A 20947-nucleotide genomic window follows, 5' to 3' on the forward strand; every position below is an offset into this window, starting at 1 on the left:
GAAGAGTTTGCACAATACAAAAACCTGTCGACTATTTGAGTCCAAGTTCCAAAACCAAGTACTACTTCTGGTCTGGTAGAGTTCATTGACGTGTAAATAGAACCTATAGGATATAGTGTTTGAAGTATTTCTGTCTTTAACGTTTGAAGCTCTGTTTTGTCAGCTTTCTTATCATATAAATCTTGAGCAGTGAATTTAACTTTTTTTTCATCCTCCATGACATAGACATTTCTACATCTAATGTCTTTATCCGATGTTAAACCTTCTGGAAAGTTAGGAGGTTTAAAATATAATCCACCCCCACCAGTTTTCTTCAATCGTTCCTAAAATACTTTCTATACCAACAGTTGAGAAGAAGGTATGTGTATGTCCAACGTCACTTTTCCTGTTTAAGGTTTCTTGTAAGTTTGTAATATTTGCAATGGTATGTGTATGTCCAACGTCACTTTTCCTGTTTAAGGTTTCTTGTAAGTTTGTAATATTTGCAATGGTATGTGTATGGTTCTTGTCGGCTTTAAGGTCTAAACATCCTGAAACCCATCCTGTATCAGCTTTACCTTCTAAAATCTTCGATGTCCGTTCATGGTACCATTCAACCATTTCTTTAATTTTTTCATCTTTTTCATCCACATATTCCTTATCTGCCTTCTTCACTAACCCACTAGCCAGATATGCTAACTCATCGTCAACATACTCTTTGTCAGCTTTGTTGTCAATATCTGCCTTCAAAAGAAGTTCATCTATAGGTTTCTCGTTTAAAGTTCTTTTTGTTGGATTTATACAAACAGTATGGTTCTTACTGTCTTGAAACAGAAACTCATCTGTCATTGGGTTTATCGTCAGTTTTAAGTTTCCTTCTTTCAATGACTCAGATATCTTAGAATAGTTTGAAAAGTTTGTTGTGTTCTTATTTAGAGCTTGCAAAATGAGTTGTCGGTTGTGTTGTATTTCTCTCATAGACGCTGTTTCTTTCGACATTTTTATTCTAGATAAAAAATGCTTTCAATAGAAAAAGAAAATTCAAGAGTTGCTACAACTAAACCATTAGATGAACTTTTTACGAATGTCGGTCAAAAGTTTGAGACAGAGACCGTAAAACATGAAGGCTATCGTTTTGACTACCCGTTAAGATGGTTAAGAGACCCATCTGTCACAAAAGCTATTGGCTTTCGTAGAATGAAGTTCATTTCAGAAGCCATACATGGTTTCCCATTTACGGTCGCTTTTGAAGTTCGATACTATAACAAAGAAAAACGTACGTATGAGAAATTTGAACAGGGAAAACTTTTACAAGTGAATTTGCTTGTAAACTTAGAAACAACTCTTCAAGCTTTTCAAGAAAAAATAAACGATATCTATCTCGAATATGCAAACCAGTTTAACATTGACGAAGGAGAGTACCATCTCGATATTTTATATGACAGGAAAAATGCAACTGTTAAAATCAATAGAATAGAAGACCTTGGAGAAGACGTTTATATTTCTACAAAATATAACAACTTGGCATGGTATAGGTTTTTGAGGATGTTAAATCAGCCTGCAGAATATCCAGTACACCCGGACTTTTATGAAGTCGAAAACCCTAATGGAACATATGAAAATGTTTTCGACTCAGATGCTATTATCGTTCATGCTTCATTTTCTGGTGCACAAAACTCTTTTTTATGCTTGGCAAATGACTTTTACGAAAAACCTACAAAGCTATATGAACCACCGAGTGGAAGTATTTCAGACTTTCAAGTATGGTTTACAACAGATGGAAGAAAGAGAATAGTTCCATTATACCACGCGTTTTACTTAGAACTTAGTCTCATATACAACTACTATCGAACGGTAAAAATATAATCTTTTAATACGGTTGAGGTGTTGGATTTGGTTGCCAACTAGACTGTGGTGCAGGTTCAGGCTGTTGTATAACAGGAGCTTGTTCTTCTGGTTCAGGGTCTTTAGGTATAATACCAACGAACTGACCTACTCTTTTACCAATATTTTTGACTCCGTTCCATACTCCTCTTCCTACGGTTTTTATTCCATTCCATATACCTCTTCCAACATTTCGAAAGAAGTTTCCAATACTACTGAAGAAACCCATTTTACTATATGTAAAAATCTAATGTCCGCCTAGTCTCTTACGTTTCCTTCTGAGTTCCATAGCATTTTTTAACTGGAGCTCATACATTCTATTTCTCCTCTGGTAGAAAACATACTCTGGGTCAACTCCTGTGTTCGCGTCATCTGCATAGAGTTGTTTATATCCCACTTCAGGGTTTGTATAAAACTCTTTCCATCTCATATTTGCATACCATGGTGGTAAGCCTAACGCAGCGTCATTTGACATGGCAGTTTGCATTTGTACATCTGTTGGCACTTGACCATAGTTTGCCATTGCAGTTTGTATTCTAACTTCATTTGGAATATTCTCTGGGTTTGGCTGTCCGGGTTGCTGTGCATTCGCTAAGTTCTGTGCGTCCATTTTAATATTAGATAAAAATATCTCTTACGAGTACATATGCTGAACATTTGCTGGTATTGGTTCATCTTCATATTCTCTATATCTTTCTGCCACGTCAAATAAGTAAATGACACAATGGAAAAAACCTAAAACAAGTAGTCCTATTTCAAACCACATTTACTTACCAATAAAATTTCTTTGTTGTGACACTTTCTCCGGTTTATAGGACCTCTCTCATATTCTATCTTATCGTATCTATACTCATAGTCATGTATGTCCTCTAACCATCTCATGACACTTTCCAAACCACTTTTATCGGATGTAAAGTAAAAGCATGGATGGTTATGTAAAACGTCTAAAGTTTCTAAAGAGTCTCTCAAAGTCCAGTCTACTTGGTATTGAAAATCGTATGTGTTATAGAACGGTGGGTCTACTATAAAGAAAACATTTTCCTTGTTTTTATATTTTTCATACAACTCTGTCCAACGACATCTCACAAACTCTATACCCTCAGTATATTTTTCTATGTCCTCTTTGAAAACCTTTGTATAGTTAAGATATAAAACGTTTGACATAAGTGTTTCAATGTCATGAACTCTTATAGAACCACTATACAATAGTCTAGAAGATATACTATCCCAGTCAATATACTCTGCTTTTTTCAAAACCTCTCTGACAGTATTTTTCTTATCTAATGGTATACGTTCCATCTTACCTATAGGTATCTTTTCTTTTAACTCTTTCAATATTTTGTTTGTGTCTGGTATATGTTTGAGACGGTTCATATAGTTGTCGAAGTCATTGCATATAATCTTTGAGTCAGGAAATACAGTATGGCACAAATGAGATATATAGAAACTTCCACCGAACAAATCTACAAATGTTAGACCATTCGGCAGTTTCTTAAGTTCTCTCAATAGAATATCTTTACATCTACTCTTATTTCCAAAGAAGGGTAACGGTGGTTTTGTAAAATTCATTTTATATTTAATAAAAATGTTTTTACCCTGAAAAGTGACAGAAAAGTGACAAAACATGAAAACTACTCGGTTAAGGTCTTGTCGGTTTTGTAAAATAACCGTCCTATCTTGTTAAGACTTCCTGGACTGTTGTCAAAATGTCATGTTGTCACACTTTTTCAGAGAAGTTCATTTGACCGAGTGACCGAGTGACCGAGTGACCGAGTGACCTGGTGACGTAGCGACGATAGACCCTTACTTGTCCGGACATAGTTCTACTATTTTGAGTCCTCTACCGAAAAGTCAACAGCAACGACTTTCAAAAAATTTTAGGGGCTAGAAGGCACGAAGTGCCTGGAAGACCCCACACCCCAAAAAAAACCTCATTTTATATAAACTGCATGTTATACTAAAAATCTTCAAGGGGGTAGAGGGGCGCAGCCCTGGAACCCCCAATACCTTTTTTTTTTTTTTTTTTTTTCTCGCAATATCGTTCGAATATTACTTTGTCGTATTTGCTAGAAAACACAAATTCCAAAAACAAATAATGTGACATACCTTATAAAACGTGACTTCCCAAATAATCGTAAAAAATCGGAAGAATATCAATATGAAAGTGATCAACGGAGAAAGGGCTGCAGCATTTGCCCGTCTCCTCCCTGATTACATTCGTGATTCCATTCCGAGTGAAGTTATTGACTGGAAAGAGAAGATTTTCACGAAATTAGAATCCGCTATTGAGCAAGATAAGCCAGATGAGATAGATTTTTGGCTTAGTAGCCTCGACATCTTCACAAATTCGGATTTATATACATTTACATTGCAAGAAGTCGAAAAAATCCTTTTAATTTTATTCAAATTTATAACAACAAGTGATCATTGGAAGCTAGTATCACAGGCTTGTCAATCATTCGTTAGCATATTTCGTCCCCGCACCATGAAACTCTCAATAAAGCTACCGTGGAGACCTCTTTATTTAATTGTCCAAAAACTCATCCTTTCAAGAAGCAAAACCAAGCATTTTCAACCCCCTGTATCCCTTTTCTCAAATATAATAGTATTGATTCGTTCTTGTACGTATTTATTTGAGGACACAGCAGTTCAAGAAATGTTGGACTTATGGATGCCTTTGTTCGAACCTCATCATCATTCATTGGTGCTCGGACATTGCCTGATCTGCCTCTTTTTGCCTGTAAACAATGATCACCAAGATTTATGGTTCGATAAATTCTTTTCACTATGGCCAATGTTCCACGCTGAGACATGGGACTACCAGTGGCTATCGTTGTTTGCGAGGCAGAGCGATATAGAGTCGCCAAAAGCAAATTGGGAACCTTATTTACCATTTTTCTTCAATACTCTCGCAAATTACTTGAATGTGCCCATTTCATCATTAGATACAACAAGCATTTCTATTAATGACTATCAAATCGATATGTATCGCGTTTTTTACTTAGGAATAACATCATACATCGAATTACTGCCTTCTTTTACTTATATTATCATTAACTTACTTACGAGCAGCTGCAAGGATAGTATTCGAAAGCATCTTGAAACAATCATATTTTTATTAGAGCCATATTGCTCTCCAATGGCAATTTCAGACGACGATCCCACTCCAGAACTTACTATATTCTTCTTAAACTCACTGGTGGCTCAATACATTAAACGTGTTTCGTTAGAAAGAAAAAATCATGTTAGTTTACTTCATCCTTTGACACAAAGCGACCATGATTGGTTCGTAAATCTTTTACTACCGATAATACAAATGGAAAGATTTTGCGCAGATACACAAATCTCTTACATAAAAGATTTTGCTTCATTAGCACCGACAATTGTTATTCCTGTCTTAATCGATACCGTATACAACCTCGTACAATACGAAAAATTACAGATTTCGGCAATTAAAACTGTTATTTCCTTAATTCCGGTCTGTATTTACTTCGATCAGAACAAATTCGAGCTCCAAGACATTATTTTAAAATTTGCGGAAATACTCAACCCAATGGACGTTGACCAGAGCCTCAGAATGTTCAGTTTATTCTCAGTTTACGTATCATGCGTCGGAATTCGCGAAGAAGACGAAGAAATGAATCTCCTTGTCACAAAAAAGGCGCTAGATTTTATCGAGCGTCTAAACGACATGGATTACGAAACGTGCGGCGAATTGACGAATAATTGGATTGCAGTCGTTTGTGGGTCCGCATCTCCAAGATTCGTAGAGAAAGTAGTTAAGCTGTTCATGGATGTCGTAGATCGACTATCGCCACTCTCTATTTCGGACATTGTCAGATCTATAAGTACAAATGGAATCAATTTCTTTGCTCCAAAGGCTTTTGAAGCTAAGACGGTTCAAGAGTTTGCCATATTAAGAGGTATTTTCACATTAGACAGAGGTTTAGTCGTTGAAAATGTTGATAAGATTCTAGATTGCATCAAAAGAGGATTGGATGACCAAGACAAGAAAATTCAGCGTATGGCAACCCACATCGTCAAGCTGATTTTCATATCTCTCCTCCAGACAGCTCCTTACACAGGCCAGCCAAATAGCTTTACAACTATTGAAAATGCGACGATAGACTGGCACATTCCAAGTGAAGCCGAAATTGATTGTGCTGATAAAGTGTGCGATCATCTTACAAAGTGGGCCGATGAATTTCTTGCGTGTACGAATGACGTAAATAAGCAGATAATTGGAATTACGATTATCTCAAATATGGCGAAAGGTTTGAGGTTCGTAATATCCAACTGGATGTTTGACACCATTATTAAAGACGACAGCCAGATCCAGCCGAAGATGGTTCATCGCGATTGTCCGAAATTGAAGAGACACTGGCAGTACATGCTCGACAAGCTCAGTTCCTTCCTAGAACTCGATCAGCCGGAGAAAATCATCAACTTTGTCCTCAAGATTCTCCCAATGTTACTTGTTCCGAGGGACCACGTCGATATAGACACTCGCGACGAGAATGCGAAGATCAAGTCGATGAAGGAGCTCTTGGCTGTAGGCGTAGTGACCGATGTTGTCACTGCAAGGTTCGTAAGAAGAAGAATCTTGCAAGTTTACAACTTCAGAAACGCCGTAAAGATCACACCATACACCAAACAGATAGACGCCATCATCCAGAAGATCGCGACCATCTGTACTCATCCATCTCCTAAAATCAGATGCAGATGTGCACTTTTTGTCCAAGAAACAAGTGCAATTTTCCCCGACCACTTTGGCCCCTTCTTTGAAACCCTTATTTCAAAGTGCGAAGGCTGTTTAGACGACAAAAACAAGTTATCAGGACTTGCTCAGTCATTATGTTCATGTTGTCAACTTGTTTTCACAGCAGTCAACTTCTCAACGATTGCCAAAGCAGCACTTCTTGTTTGTCGTCCATTTTCCAATGATTTACCAGAAGATTCAGTTCGTTCTCTTCGACAATTCATCATCATGACATTCGAAATTGTTGATTTGAACGAGAAACGATTCATTGACAAAGCATTCATGACTACACGCAAGAATGTCATTGAAACAGCTATCAAACAATACGAAGAATATCGATCAGACAGCGAAGTTGAATCATACTCAACTGCATTAGTTATTTCCATGGCACAGAACAGGACAGAACTTTTAAGTTACGAAGTCTTTAATTTCTTAATTCCCAAACTATTCAAAGAAGATCCAAGTTTAAGAGAAGCAGTTATGCAAACGATGCCAAATTTCATCGAACAATTAATTGTCAGAATTCCAAAGAAACAAAGAGTTCCTGTTTCCAAGATTACTCCTGAAAATTATGACGAAGCATTGTTCAAAGACAGATTTTTGAAAGGATTGAGTACAAAAGAACCATTATTCCTTTCCGTTGAAGAATTATTAGATGTAGAAACAGTTCGTAAATATTTCCCTTCATCTGCAGAAGAAAGAGTTAAAATCCACAAATTATTTGTGCAACAATTCATTGATTCTCCTGATGACATCGATCGCATTTGTTCTGCATTAGTTAATTCACAAGTACACCAAGAAGAATCATATTCCAAGATGAGAGTTCAGTTCTGGGTATCAATCATTAGATTACTTGGTCCTCCTTTTGTTTCAAGATTAATTACACAAATGGAGAAATTAACTGTATCAAATGCAAATGTCGCACAACATGTCATTGCAGGAGAACTATTTTCTTCTGTTATGTTTGCATTGAAAGGTTGGAAATTTGCACGTATACAGCAGATTATTCCACAGTTGTTACCTTTCATTGCAAGAGTTGTAAGAGAAGGAGAAAGTGACTTCCAAAGTGTATGGTTTGTTTCTGTTGTTTGTGGTCTAAGTGATCACGATCCACAACGTTTTTTCTGGCTGTTTGATGAATTGTTATCTGTCATTCCTGAACATATTACACAAATAAGAGATGTGAAAACAGCATCTTTAGTTGTGGATATATTGATGGAATTCGCTTGGAGATCACCAGAACTCATCAAACCGATCATTGAAAAAGCTGTCAGACCAATGTTTGAAGAGAAAGCTCAACAATTTGAACAAATTAGAGAATGTTCAATTCGAGCGGTTTCGTCACTTTTTTCAACATTTTTCAATCTTTTTGACGAAGAAATTCCTCCTGAAGCACAAGAGCTATTTGATTTCATTTGCAAGGCAGGTGATAACTTCCTCATCGCTTGGTTAACAGCTCAGTTCACAACACAAGCTCTTTCCAGTATAATTGTAAACAGATTGGCAATTAATAAAATTGCAGGATGGTTGGACATCGCGTTAGGAAAATCAGAAGATGAAGAGAAGAGAGCTCGTGGTTGTTTGTTGCATTTGATTCGATCTAATTGGCTTTGGACATGTTCTAAACGCCCATTGACAAAAGAATCAGCATTACCTGTCATCAAGAAAATCTACGAACAATTGTCAATGGACAAGAAAACATGGCAAGGCCAAGCAGTCATTTTGTTCTTGAACTACGCTTTCTACGAACAAAACCACTTCTTCTTCAGAGACAATGAGATCAAAATGATCACAGATAATGTTGTTCTTCCTGCTTTGGAATCAAGTAATTTCGATGTCCAAGTTTCGGCTGCAGAAGCATTCACATATTTGCTGAAATCATCGAAATTCTTGAGACAGCATATCCCTGAATACCTCGACAAATACAGGAAATACATTTTCAAGGGAGAATCAACAGCCATCAAAATCGCAGGTGTCAAAGCTCTTTTCTCAATCATCCAGTCAACATTGCTGTTCTTGAATGTTCCTGATTACATCACTGATGCATTTGAGACATTGTCTGAAGCACAACAGATCAATCAGATGTTGGAGCCACACATTTCACAAGGTTTCTCAGATTTCTGGTCTTGCTACAACCAAAATCTCATCCAGAATGTCGCTGAACAACTCGAAAGATTTAGAGATTCAATGCGACCAAGTTACTTCTGTTAGTTATTATATAATAATTTATATAGAAAATCTATTGCTATCAAAGATATATATTTTAGTTTTATTGTTATGTAAAAATATTATTGCTGTTAGTAAAATATAATATATTAACGTTATAATAATCATCGAAATCTATAGAAACATTTTTTTAAAAACTAAATTCCTTAGAAAGATCTTAGATTTCAATACAATTTTTCTATAAAAAAGAAAAGAAAGAAGAAGAGAGAGTGAAAAAAGAAGGACATATTAAATATGATATGCTGTTTTTAGTGCTGAGGCATGATTTTTTTTGCCTCTTTCTTCCATGAAGTTTTTTTTAAAGTTCGACAGGTGTAAATGATATAGAATGACAATTTACTTGCACTAAATTTTGAGTAACAATTCAAAAATGGAATTCAAAATAATCAGGAAAACTCCGAATTTCTGATCTTTACAATTTTGATGTATTCCGTTGCTTTTTGCAGAGCGTTTTGGAAAATTTTGGTGACATTAATCATATTAAATAACTGTTCCGAAATTACTTTGATAATCAGTTGATTTTCTGATTTGCGACGATAGCAATTATTTGATCATTTTTATTTTATGGTTCAAAGTGCACTAAATATTAGTAAAATTGATTCTAAATGCAAGGTTACAGTATTTCCTTCATGTGATACTCCATTTAGTATCTTCTTAATGCTGTTTTGTTTAATATTACTAATTCCTTATTCATATATCAGTGTTTTGTTATTAAATCAAATAAATTTAATTCGGAACAAATTTAAAAACCATGGGATACTATTTTGTTTCTCAAATATGATTTGTTCTATTTGTTTTTCTTTATTTTCATTTTCAATATTAACTTACCAGAGATCTAAAACAATAATCCTGACAGCTATTGTAAGGATTTTGCTAGACTCGGCCGTAATTATGTTTTTTACTGATATTACTAAGATTTTAATGATGTTTAACGTTTTTGGATCAAAATTCATTTTTTATGTATCAAAAGCGTTACAATACCTTTTTATAGCTTTTGCAATTTATGCATATGTTATTTTTTATTCTGTCCCTTCTCTGAATATTGATGCAAATGATTTTTTCCTGGCCAGCCCTGTATTTAAAATTGAATTATTTGCTTATCTCCTGAACTTAATTATGCTGATTGTTGCATTTCAATTCTCGTATTTAAGAAATATAATTGAACCAAAGAACAAAATCTATTTTGATATTGCCATTTTTCTCTTTTTACTATTTCTAATAATATTTGTTTTGCTTGTTGCTTGGTTAAATTCAAAATACTACGTGCTTTTGGGTGATTCTAATTCAAGAAGAATTATCACTACTTTATGGTTTCAAATAATGAATTTACCTCCTTTAGCAATTTTATTTTTACTTTCCAATACGAAAGATTCGAATGAAAAAACCGATAATTTAGATGATGTAATTCATGAAAGTATTCTAATCTAATTATGAAGCTCTGATAAACAAGTTATCAGGACTTGCCCAGTCATTATGTTCATGTTGTCAACTTGTTTTCACAGCAGTCAAATTCTCGACCATTTTCCAATGATTTACCACACGCAAATTTAATGAATTAGTAATTTGGTTTTAATATTGAAATAACAATATTCATGATGCTAAATGGAGTCGATGACAAATTATGTCACTTTAATTAAATCAAAATCTTATGCTATCTTACATCAAAAAATCGATCCGTAAGCCAAAAATAATTTTGGCAAATTAATTGAAAAATAACGATAGAACAGCACGTTATAAAAAATGCCATTTAATACTTAATATCTATCCATAATAATTCCAACCAACAAATCTTAAAACCGTTTTATTACAAAATTCAATATTGTGATCAGACTGATAAATTGTGTATAAATGTGTCAAAAAAGTTGGATGTTATTTTTTTTATTCAAATACCTTCCAGCATTAAAATCAAAAATAATCATTAATATGATAATTTCACTTATTTTGCATTTGACAGACTGTGCGCCTGTGAAATGCACAAGAAATGTGTAAATTTTCTCACATTTACAGTTTTTTTGATATGATAATATAAAACCATATTCCATAGAATGTTGGAGAGCAATTTGGAAAATTATGATAATATTAATCATATTAAAATAGAGTTAACATCATGAAGTGAAATCAGATTTTCCGAAATGACTTTGACATATAAATGAATGTAATGAATTACGACGATAGCAGTTATTTGGTCGTTTTTCGTATATGGTTCAAAACGCAATAAATATTAGTAAAATTGAATCTAGATGCAAAGTTACATTATTTCCTTCATGTGATACTCCATTTAGTATCTTTTTGATGTTGTTTGGTTTAATTTTACTAATTCCTTATTCATATATCAGTATTTTGTTATTAAATCAAATAAATCTAATTCGGAACAAATTTAAAAACAATAGAATACTATTTTGTTTCTCAAATATGATTTGCTCTATTTGTTTTTCTTTGTTTTCATTTTCGATATTGACATACCAGAGTTCTAGATTAATAATCCTGACAGGCGTTGTACGAATTTTGCAAGATTCAGCACTCATTATGTTTTTTAATGATATTACGAAAATTTTAATGATGTTTAATGTAATTTATTCAAAAGTAATATATTATATATCAAAAGTGATACAATACATACTTGTATTTTTAGGATTTGTTTTTTATATTGCTTTTTATTTTGTACCTTCTCTGAACTTTGAAGGAAATGATTTTTTCATGTACAACCTTTTATTTAAATTTGAATTAGTTGCTTATCTCCTGAACTTAATTATGCTGATTGTAGCATTTCAATTCTCGTATTTAAGAAATATAATTGAACCAAAGAACAAAATCTATTTTGATATTGCCATTTTTCTCTTTTTACTATTTCTAATAATATTTGTTTTGCTTGTTGCTTGGTTAAATTCGAATTACTACGTGATTTTGGGTAATTCTAATTCTAGAAGAATTATCACTACTTTATGGTTTCAAATAATGAATTTGCCCCCTTTAGCAATTTTGTTTTACCTTTCCACTGCGAAAAATTCGGATGAAAAATCTGCTAATTTAGATGATGTAATTCATGAAAGTATTCAGATATAAATTGGACAGTATTACCAATTTTTTAAAGTCCCAATTTCAAAGTGTGAAGGATTTTTAGAAGATAAAAACGAGCTTTCAGGACTTGCTCGGCTATTATGTTCATGTTGTTAACTTGTTTTCACCTCTTGTTTGTTGTCCGTTTTCTCACTTCTTCAGTTCATCATCATTGACAAAGTGAATGTCATTGAAACTGCTATCAAATAATACGAAGAATACCGTTCAGGCAGCGAAGTTGAATCAAAGAAGATCCAAGTTTACTAGCGGTAGTTATGCAAATAGTTATGCAATTAAACACTTTTAAAATTATATGTATAAGATAAGTAAAGATTTAGATAAAATGTTCAATGAATTATGATTAGTCATTTATTATAATGCAATTTCATAGCATACCTTTTATTTCAATTGGGGTCCATTATAAATTCCCCCATTATTATGAATACGGTATCATTATTATAAATTCCATTTAATACGCATAATGGATTAATTCGAATAAAGGGTCAATTCGAATAACCGCCAAAAATGGAATAACGGGTTTTATGGAAATTCCATTTATTTTATCGGAATTTCGAATAACCGCTTTATTCGAATTTCCATTCAAATTAGAATTTCGAATAAACGGGTGTTATTGGAATTTCCATTCCCAGAAATGTTATATTTTGGCTTAATACTCACACATCAAATATAGCAAATATGGATTATCATTTGTTTCCAAAAGATTAAATATATTTGGCATGAAATTTTGATTAGCTAGATCAATTACATATATTAGATACTACATTTCTGGGAATAGAAATTCCAATAACACCCGTTTATTCGAAATTCTAATTTGAATGGAAATTCGAATAAAGCGGTTATTCGAAATTCCGATAAAATAAATGGAATTTCCATAAAACCCGTTATTCCATTTTTGGCGGTTATTCGAATTGACCCTTTATTCGAATTAATCCATTATGCGTATTAAATGGAATTTATAATAATGATACCGTATTCATAATAATGGGGGAATTTATAATGAACCCCATTTGATTTACTCAGCTTTATCATCTCATTTTAAATTTGGAAACTATACATCAATTCAGCAACCATATGGGAAACTCTGGAATAGGAAATGAAGCAGATTTTTAAACAAATTAAAATCAATAATAAGAATTTCCTTTCATTCAGTCCAGATCTATTTTCAATATCAAATTTAATGAATTAGTAATTTGGTTTTAATATTGAAATAACAATATTCATGATGCTAAATGGAGTCGATGACAAATTATGTTACTTTAATTAAATCAAAATCTTATGCTATCTTACATCAAAAAATCGATCTGTGAGCCAAAAATAATTTTGGCAAATTAATTGAAAAATAACGATAGAACAGCACGTTATAAAAATGTCATTTAATACTTAATATCTATCCATAATAATTCCAACCAACAAATCTTAAAACCGTTTTATTACAAAATTCAATATTGAGTTCCAGACAAATATTTACACCATTAATGAAACTGAGCCAAGCAATATTGTTCTTACCAGTCATTTATCATTTATTCACAAACGCAGGTTCGCTATTATTTCAAAACAACAACAAACACTTGAAAAATTATTTTCAATTTTCAAATAATTTAATGAAATCAAATACTGAAACCATATGGAATCAATATTTTACTGAAGGCTATAGCAATTTAACAAATCCATCACAATCTATTACAAAAGGAAATTATTTGATTTATCATGTTTTATTTTATAAACTAAATCAACCATCAATATTTGTCAAATCTATTAACAACAACACTAATATTCTTGTTTATCAATCAAAATTTGATTCAAACTCAAGTGTCGCAATATTTCAAAAAGGAGTAGGGGTAATTTTAGCTAAAAGTGACACACCCGTGAAGGGTGTGATTACCGATCGGTAATTTCGACAGTTTAGAATTTAAAATTTTTTATGGAACTGTTGCGAGTTTCATAAAGAATTTAAGGAATATAAGCAAAGATTTGAATCAAAATCTTAGACCTAAGCCGCTCGATTCGCTCGCGGCTTCCGCGAATTACAGATCAGCAAAGATTTGAATCAAAATCTTCGAACTAAGCGATCGCTTCGCTCGCGGCTTTCTTTATTATTTTAAATTTGCATATTTCCATCAAAAGTTCATAAGGTAAAAAATTTCGTTTATTTTTACTAAGAAAAAAAAAGGTTTTTGATAATAAATTTATTTTATTTCGAAAAAGTAGCAATAATCGTAAAAGGGTATTGATAGGCTTGCTAAAGTAACTAATTTTAGCTGTCAAATACTTTTGTATTTTGAAGTAAATTAGTATAAATTTGTTTTTACTTTTATTTCGAAAAAGTAGCAATAATCGTAAAAGGGTATTGATAGGCTTGCTAAAGTAACTAATTTTAGCTGTCAAATACTTTTGTATTTTGAAGTAAATTAGTATAAATTTGTTTTTACTTTTATTTCGAAAAAGTAGCAATAATCGTAAAAGGGTATTGATAGGCTTGCTAAAGTAACTAATTTTAGCTGTCAAATACTTTTGTATTTTGAAGTAAATTAGTATAAATTTGTTTTTACTTTTATTTCGAAAAAGTAGCAATAATCGTAAAAGGGTATTGATAGGCTTGCTAAAGTAACTAATTTTAGCTGTCAAATACTTTTGTATTTTGAAGTAAATTAGTATAAATTTGTTTTTACTTTTATTCGAAAAAGTAGCAATAATCGTAAAAGGGTATTGATAGGCTTGCTAAAGTAACTAATTTTAGCTGTCAAATACTTTTGTATTTTGAAGTAAATTAGTATAAATTTGTTTTTACTTTTATTTCGAAAAAGTAGCAATAATCGTAAAAGGGTATTGATAGGCTTGCTAAAGTAACTAATTTTAGCTGTCAAATACTTTTGTATTTTGAAGTAAATTAGTATAAATTTGTTTTTACTTTTATTTCGAAAAAGTAGCAATAATCGTAAAAGGGTATTGATAGGCTTGCTAAAGTAACTAATTTTAGCTGTCAAATACTTTTGTATTTTGAAGTAAATTAGTATAAATTTGTTTTTACTTTTATTTCGAAAAAGTAGCAATAATCGTAAAAGGGTATTGATAGGCTTGCTAAAGTAACTAATTTTAGCTGTCAAATACTTTTGTATTTTGAAGTAAATTAGTATAAATTTGTTTTTACTTTTATTTCGAAAAAGTAGCAATAATCGTAAAAGGGTATTGATAGGCTTGCTAAAGTAACTAATTTTAGCTGTCAAATACTTTTGTATTTTGAAGTAAATTAGTATAAATTTGTTTTTACTTTTATTTCGAAAAAGTAGCAATAATCGTAAAAGGGTATTGATAGGCTTGCTAAAGTAACTAATTTTAGCTGTCAAATACTTTTGTATTTTGAAGTAAATTAGTATAAATTTGTTTTTACTTTTATTTCGAAAAAGTAGCAATAATCGTAAAAGGGTATTGATAGGCTTGCTAAAGTAACTAATTTTAGCTGTCAAATACTTTTGTATTTTGAAGTAAATTAGTATAAATTTTTTTTACTTTTATTTCGAAAAAGTAGCAATAATCGTAAAAGGGTATTGATAGGCTTGCTAAAGTAACTAATTTTAGCTGTCAAATACTTTTGTATTTTGAAGTAAATTAGTATAAATTTGTTTTTACTTTTATTTCGAAAAAGTAGCAATAATCGTAAAAGGGTATTGATAGGCTTGCTAAAGTAACTAATTTTAGCTGTCAAATACTTTTGTATTTTGAAGTAAATTAGTATAAATTTGTTTTTACTTTTATTTCGAAAAAGTAGCAATAATCGTAAAAGGGTATTGATAGGCTTGCTAAAGTAACTAATTTTAGCTGTCAAATACTTTTGTATTTTGAAGTAAATTAGTATAAATTTGTTTTACTTTTATTTCGAAAAAGTAGCAATAATCGTAAAAGGGTATTGATAGGCTTGCTAAAGTAACTAATTTTAGCTGTCAAATACTTTTGTATTTTGAAGTAAATTAGTATAAATTTGTTTTTACTTTTATTTCGAAAAAGTAGCAATAATCGTAAAAGGGTATTGATAGGCTTGCTAAAGTAACTAATTTTAGCTGTCAAATACTTTTGTATTTTGAAGTAAATTAGTATAAATTTGTTTTTACTTTTATTTCGAAAAAGTAGCAATAATCGTAAAAGGGTATTGATAGGCTTGCTAAAGTAACTAATTTTAGCTGTCAAATACTTTTGTATTTTGAAGTAAATTAGTATAAATTTGTTTTTACTTTTATTTCGAAAAAGTAGCAATAATCGTAAAAGGGTATTGATAGGCTTGCTAAAGTAACTAATTTTAGCTGTCAAATACTTTTGTATTTTGAAGTAAATTAGTATAAATTTGTTTTTACTTTTATTTCGAAAAAGTAGCAATAATCGTAAAAGGGTATTGATAGGCTTGCTAAAGTAACTAATTTTAGCTGTCAAATACTTTTGTATTTTGAAGTAAATTAGTATAAATTTGTTTTTACTTTTATTTCGAAAAAGTAGCAATAATCGTAAAAGGGTATTGATAGGCTTGCTAAAGTAACTAATTTTAGCTGTCAAATACTTTTGTATTTTGAAGTAAATTAGTATAAATTTGATATTATTTTAACTCCCTTTGAAAACCTCAATTTTCCATACAGAGGGAACGGGAATAGCATCCAATATTCCCTGAGAATGGTTGCGCATTCTCAGTTCCCTCTATATTTCGAACGAAGCTCTCATCGGTCTTTTTTTTAATACTAAACGTTTTTTCCCCTGTCACTTTTAGCTAAAATTTGGGTTTGCCTTTCAAAAAGCAGGGAACTGTGTTCAATGCTTTATATGTAGTTATAATAATACCAATAATATTCCTGATAAAAATAACAAAATCTCGTATAATCAAGTTTCACATTCTATTATTTATACAAATTCGATAAATTACATATTAGAATCATCTATTTCTAACAATAATGCTTTATTTGGTCAATTATCTCACAGTGGTAGAAATAAAATTAAAAATTTAAATATATCAAACTCAAAATCCGATAACAATTGCATTTACAAGTTAGTTTTACAACAATCAATAAGTAATGTAACATATTCTGCATTTATTAACAATAATTCGACAAATCAGTTTTGTATGTACCATATTGATCAATCCAACAATGATAATCATCATCACATTTATAAGTGCAGTATTGTTTCAAATTTTTGCAAAAACAAATTAATTAATTCGAATATTATTGAATTTGCTAATAAAAACAAAGCTGATTTATATGTTGCTAAATGCATTATTGCAAGAAATGCAGGGTATTCTTTACTTTCTTCAAATATTTGTTCTTTTGAAAATAATATTTCAGAAAATCTCGTTAATATAACAGGAGGATGCATTTCTTGCAGACTATACTTATTTAATGATATTGGTTCATATTCAATTCCAGAAATTTGTTCATTCTCATATATCACAGCTATTTCTATTGAAAAGAAAAAATTCAATAATTTGAAACATAAAATGCAACCATTACAAGGTTCTAGTGATTCAGATGGCTCTAGCAACAGTGGGTCTTATCCAATTATAACTGAAGTTAAATTAGCCAAAAACGATTACTTTTATCCTAATGATAGGTATTTAAATGTTACTTTTCAACTAATATATTGGGATGGTTATGAACATGACAATGCAATTTATTATTCAATTGATGGTACAGAGCTTCATACTATAGCATTTAAAGTTAATAAGAATGACGACGAAACAATTAATAATTATTCAATTGATGTTGAAATTCCAGAAAATATCAAATATGGAAATCATTCCATAACATTGTATTATCAGGATGATGAATACACATCTAGCGAATCTGCACAATTCAATTTATACTATAACAGTCCAAAGTTAAGACTCAGAAGTAAGCCTTTAGTATCAGACTACGTTTACTTTGACATAGAAGTCGAAGATAACGATATCAGAAATAATATAACTTTTTATTACTATTTTTACTATTTGCCACAGCAAGAAAGACTAAGATACAATGAAACATTAAATATTACATCAGGAAAAGAAAACTATCAAATCAAAATTGATTATCATAAATATAAAAATTCACAAACACTTATATTATACGGTGTAGACTCTCATGAACTCAGTTCAAATGAAGTTCATGCAAGTATTGAAAGATGTCCAGTCTGCATTGACAATGCATATAGACTGAAATATTCTCTGCATCGGCATTAAAGAAATATATTCATAAAAATATTTATGTTTTATTGGGATTTGTAATTGTAAATTTATATATTATTTATTTCATATTTGCCACTATTTTTGAAGATGGAATTCTTTCTGAAGCTGAATAAGTATAGAGTATAATCTGTAAAACTTATTATGGCCTCTGTATCGATTGATTTACAGCTGAATACACTTTTTAAGCTAATTTAAGCTAACTTTTTTGCTCCGGGATATTACAGATTATTTCACAAAAAAAATTTGTTTCATTATCAGAACAAATCATTTAAAAAGTATCATCAGTTTTACCGTAAACATACTTTTGAGGATAACTTAGATATTAATTTATTAACATCAAGGAAAATAAAGAATTAGAGAGAAGAAATTTTGTTTACATCAATTCATAAAAAATTAAATATATAGTAGTGAGTTTCAATCTGCATGCTCTTTGAGTTCTGAGTAGCCAGTGTGGCTTTTATTTGAATTGCAAATCTTATTTGAATTCCTCTTTGGAGGTAGATGAACTTTTCGGAATTCTCTAGAATTGAAAAAGAATGAGCGGTGTATTTCATAAGTTTTAATTTCTTGAACATCTGTTTGCTTACTTACTCCTAAATAGAACGGATGATCATTTTTGATGGATTCTTCTGTATACACATAGAAATAAGATAAATCGCCTTGAGGAAAGCCTTTAATTTCCTCTATTTGATCAAAAGCAAAATTGATAGAGGTCTTTAAATATTCGACCCCAATAATCTTGAATGTTAGATCATCCTTAAAGCTATAATCAGTCAGGCGGGTCAGTAAATGCTTTAATGACTTGAATTTTGGAAAATCAAGATAGCATTTGTAATAACCAATGAATTTTGAGCTATCAAGTATTACAATTGGTGCAAAAACAACTATTGTTGATGATTGGGGAAAGTAATAATTCACACCAAAAATTAGACAGTCTCTTTTTATATCAACTTTGAACAAAGCCTTCAGAAGCTTGAATTTAAGTTCTTTGATAGAAGTCAATTGCTTTACAAATTCGTCTCTAAGTTGAGTATTTGTAAGATAACGGCAATCGGGTAGGAATAAGGCATCAATATTATAATCAGGTGTAACGATTTGGTCTTGGATAGGTGTTGAGCCAACATGAGCATGTGACTCTATAATGGAGTTCATGAAACTTTATGTCACTTTCTTCACTATTTAAAATCTCTCTCACAATTAAAATTTTCTTCACAATATTAAATTCCAATTCAGAAATTCCATTTGAGAAGATAATAAAAATAAGTTTTCATCAACCACTTATGTTTAGTAAACTCATCAATCTCTATCAAGATTTCACAATTTTTTTTCCAATTAATTTTATTCACTTTTAACTGTCATATTCAAAAATATTTTCCAAATGGAAATCTATTTCATTTTCTCATATAATGTCATAAATCAAAATCATTCTAATCTTTTTGAAATAATTTTTCATAATTTTATTGATATTTCAATAAGATAACCTTAGAATGAGGATAATCTATTTGTAAACAAATGAAATGTATGAAGAGAATAGGAAGACCTTTCAAACGTTAATTGAACATTTTGAATATATTTTTTGATCCAATAAATGTATAGATAAATTATTTGATATCTGTTGTAAAATCATTTCCAATCTTTGTAAATCTCAAATTTATCAGATGATTAATAAATATTTTGTTGTTTATTAAGTTATTAGCTATATTAGCATGGAAGACAAAAAATTCCGATAGAGTAAGTAAAATGCAAAGATAAACTATCTAAATAGGCCATGCTGCAGAGTAGTATATGTGGACGGGTTTAGTGACCTTTTTTGTAAACGTAAGAATTCATACAATATCGAGCGATTTTGTATCATTTTTTTTTAACATATGAAGTAAAAAATGTATGATTCTTACGGTTTTTATTCTTACGTTTTTGAATAAATCAAGATTTAAAAAATTTTCAAAATTGTAAGACATTTACACTCAGCCCATAAACCATTAAAAAAATTAACATTAATTTTAAAATAATTTATTTTATCTTTTATAAAAGAAGCTATATATATAGATGATGTCAGATATTCCGTGATTAATTAAACATTGTTTAAATCCTGAATGGGTTTAACTTCAATTTAAAAATGAAGATTGTGAATTATTAAATGAATATGAAAGCCAAAATAAGCTAATGAGGTATAAATATAATGATAAAGAATATTTAATTTCATGGAATCAATGGAGTCATAATCAAAGGCCTCATAAACGAGAAGAAGAAATTGAAAATAATGAAATGGAAATCATTGATGACATTAAAGAGGATGGAATTCATATAAAAATAAGAAGTCTGTTTGACCTTAAGAATGATTTATATATAAAAATAAAATAAACTTCTTACGAAAAATTAAAAACTTAGTTATGTTTATTATTTTATTTTTTATTTTGTATGAAATGAGCGTCAAAACTAACAACGTTAAAAAATTGGGATTCACAAACGAGGAAATAAAGGATATATTAGAGGAGGTGGGTTATGAAGTTGATAAATATTATTTAAGAAATTGTAAAAAATTCGCGGAGTTATTTAAAAGATTTAGATTATGATGGAAAATGAATAAAGATGATGTTATAAATTTCTTATATCCACATCTGAAGAAGAAAAACCTAAAGAACCTGATGTTTTCCCTGAATATTATGAAGAACGAATTAAAGATGATGAATATGATGAAATTGAAAGACTGGAAAAAATAAGAGATGAAATAGATGAAAAAATTAAGGAATTAAGAGAAGTTGAAAAATATAATGAAAATGAAGTAGAGGGTTTAATGAATATCCCAGCTTCAGAATCAGCAG

General features: G+C 30.8%; 4 protein-coding genes across 4 annotated transcripts, besides 4 other annotated features; 3 read left to right on the forward strand and 1 right to left on the reverse strand.

Annotated features, from left to right (window-relative positions):
• Positions 1-720: part of a mobile genetic element that runs on past the window's edge.
• Positions 721-996: 276 nt separating this feature from the next.
• On the forward strand, positions 997-1845 carry TVAGG3_0807940 (uncharacterized protein; the record flags this gene model as incomplete). The annotated part of the gene is made up of 1 exon (XM_001299890.2): positions 997-1845. The coding sequence occupies one exon, from the start codon at positions 997-999 to the stop codon at positions 1843-1845; it is 849 nt and encodes a 282-aa protein (XP_001299891.2).
• A 2127-nt stretch (positions 1846-3972) lies between these two features.
• TVAGG3_0807950 (proteasome activator complex subunit 4 family) lies at positions 3973-8833 on the forward strand (the record flags this gene model as incomplete). The annotated part of the gene is made up of 1 exon (XM_001314450.1): positions 4022-8833. The coding sequence occupies one exon, from the start codon at positions 4022-4024 to the stop codon at positions 8831-8833; it is 4812 nt and encodes a 1603-aa protein (XP_001314473.1).
• Positions 8834-9040: 207 nt separating this feature from the next.
• Positions 9041-9161: a mobile genetic element.
• A 4595-nt stretch (positions 9162-13756) lies between these two features.
• Positions 13757-16694: a mobile genetic element.
• Positions 16695-17027: 333 nt separating this feature from the next.
• TVAGG3_0807980 (uncharacterized protein) lies at positions 17028-18119 on the forward strand (the record flags this gene model as incomplete). Its single annotated transcript, XM_001300352.1, has 1 exon — positions 17028-18119. The coding sequence occupies one exon, from the start codon at positions 17028-17030 to the stop codon at positions 18117-18119; it is 1092 nt and encodes a 363-aa protein (XP_001300353.1).
• A 420-nt stretch (positions 18120-18539) lies between these two features.
• Positions 18540-19277, reverse strand: TVAGG3_0807990 (uncharacterized protein; the record flags this gene model as incomplete). The annotated part of the gene is made up of 1 exon (XM_001300353.1): positions 18540-19277. One exon carries the CDS (start codon positions 19275-19277, stop codon positions 18540-18542), a length of 738 nt encoding a protein of 245 aa, XP_001300354.1.
• Positions 19278-20453: 1176 nt separating this feature from the next.
• Positions 20454-20947: part of a mobile genetic element that runs on past the window's edge.

The sequence above is a fragment of the Trichomonas vaginalis genome, chromosome VI (assembly GCF_026262505.1).
Source record: "Trichomonas vaginalis G3 chromosome VI, whole genome shotgun sequence".
Classification (NCBI taxonomy): Eukaryota; Parabasalia; order Trichomonadida; family Trichomonadidae; genus Trichomonas; species Trichomonas vaginalis.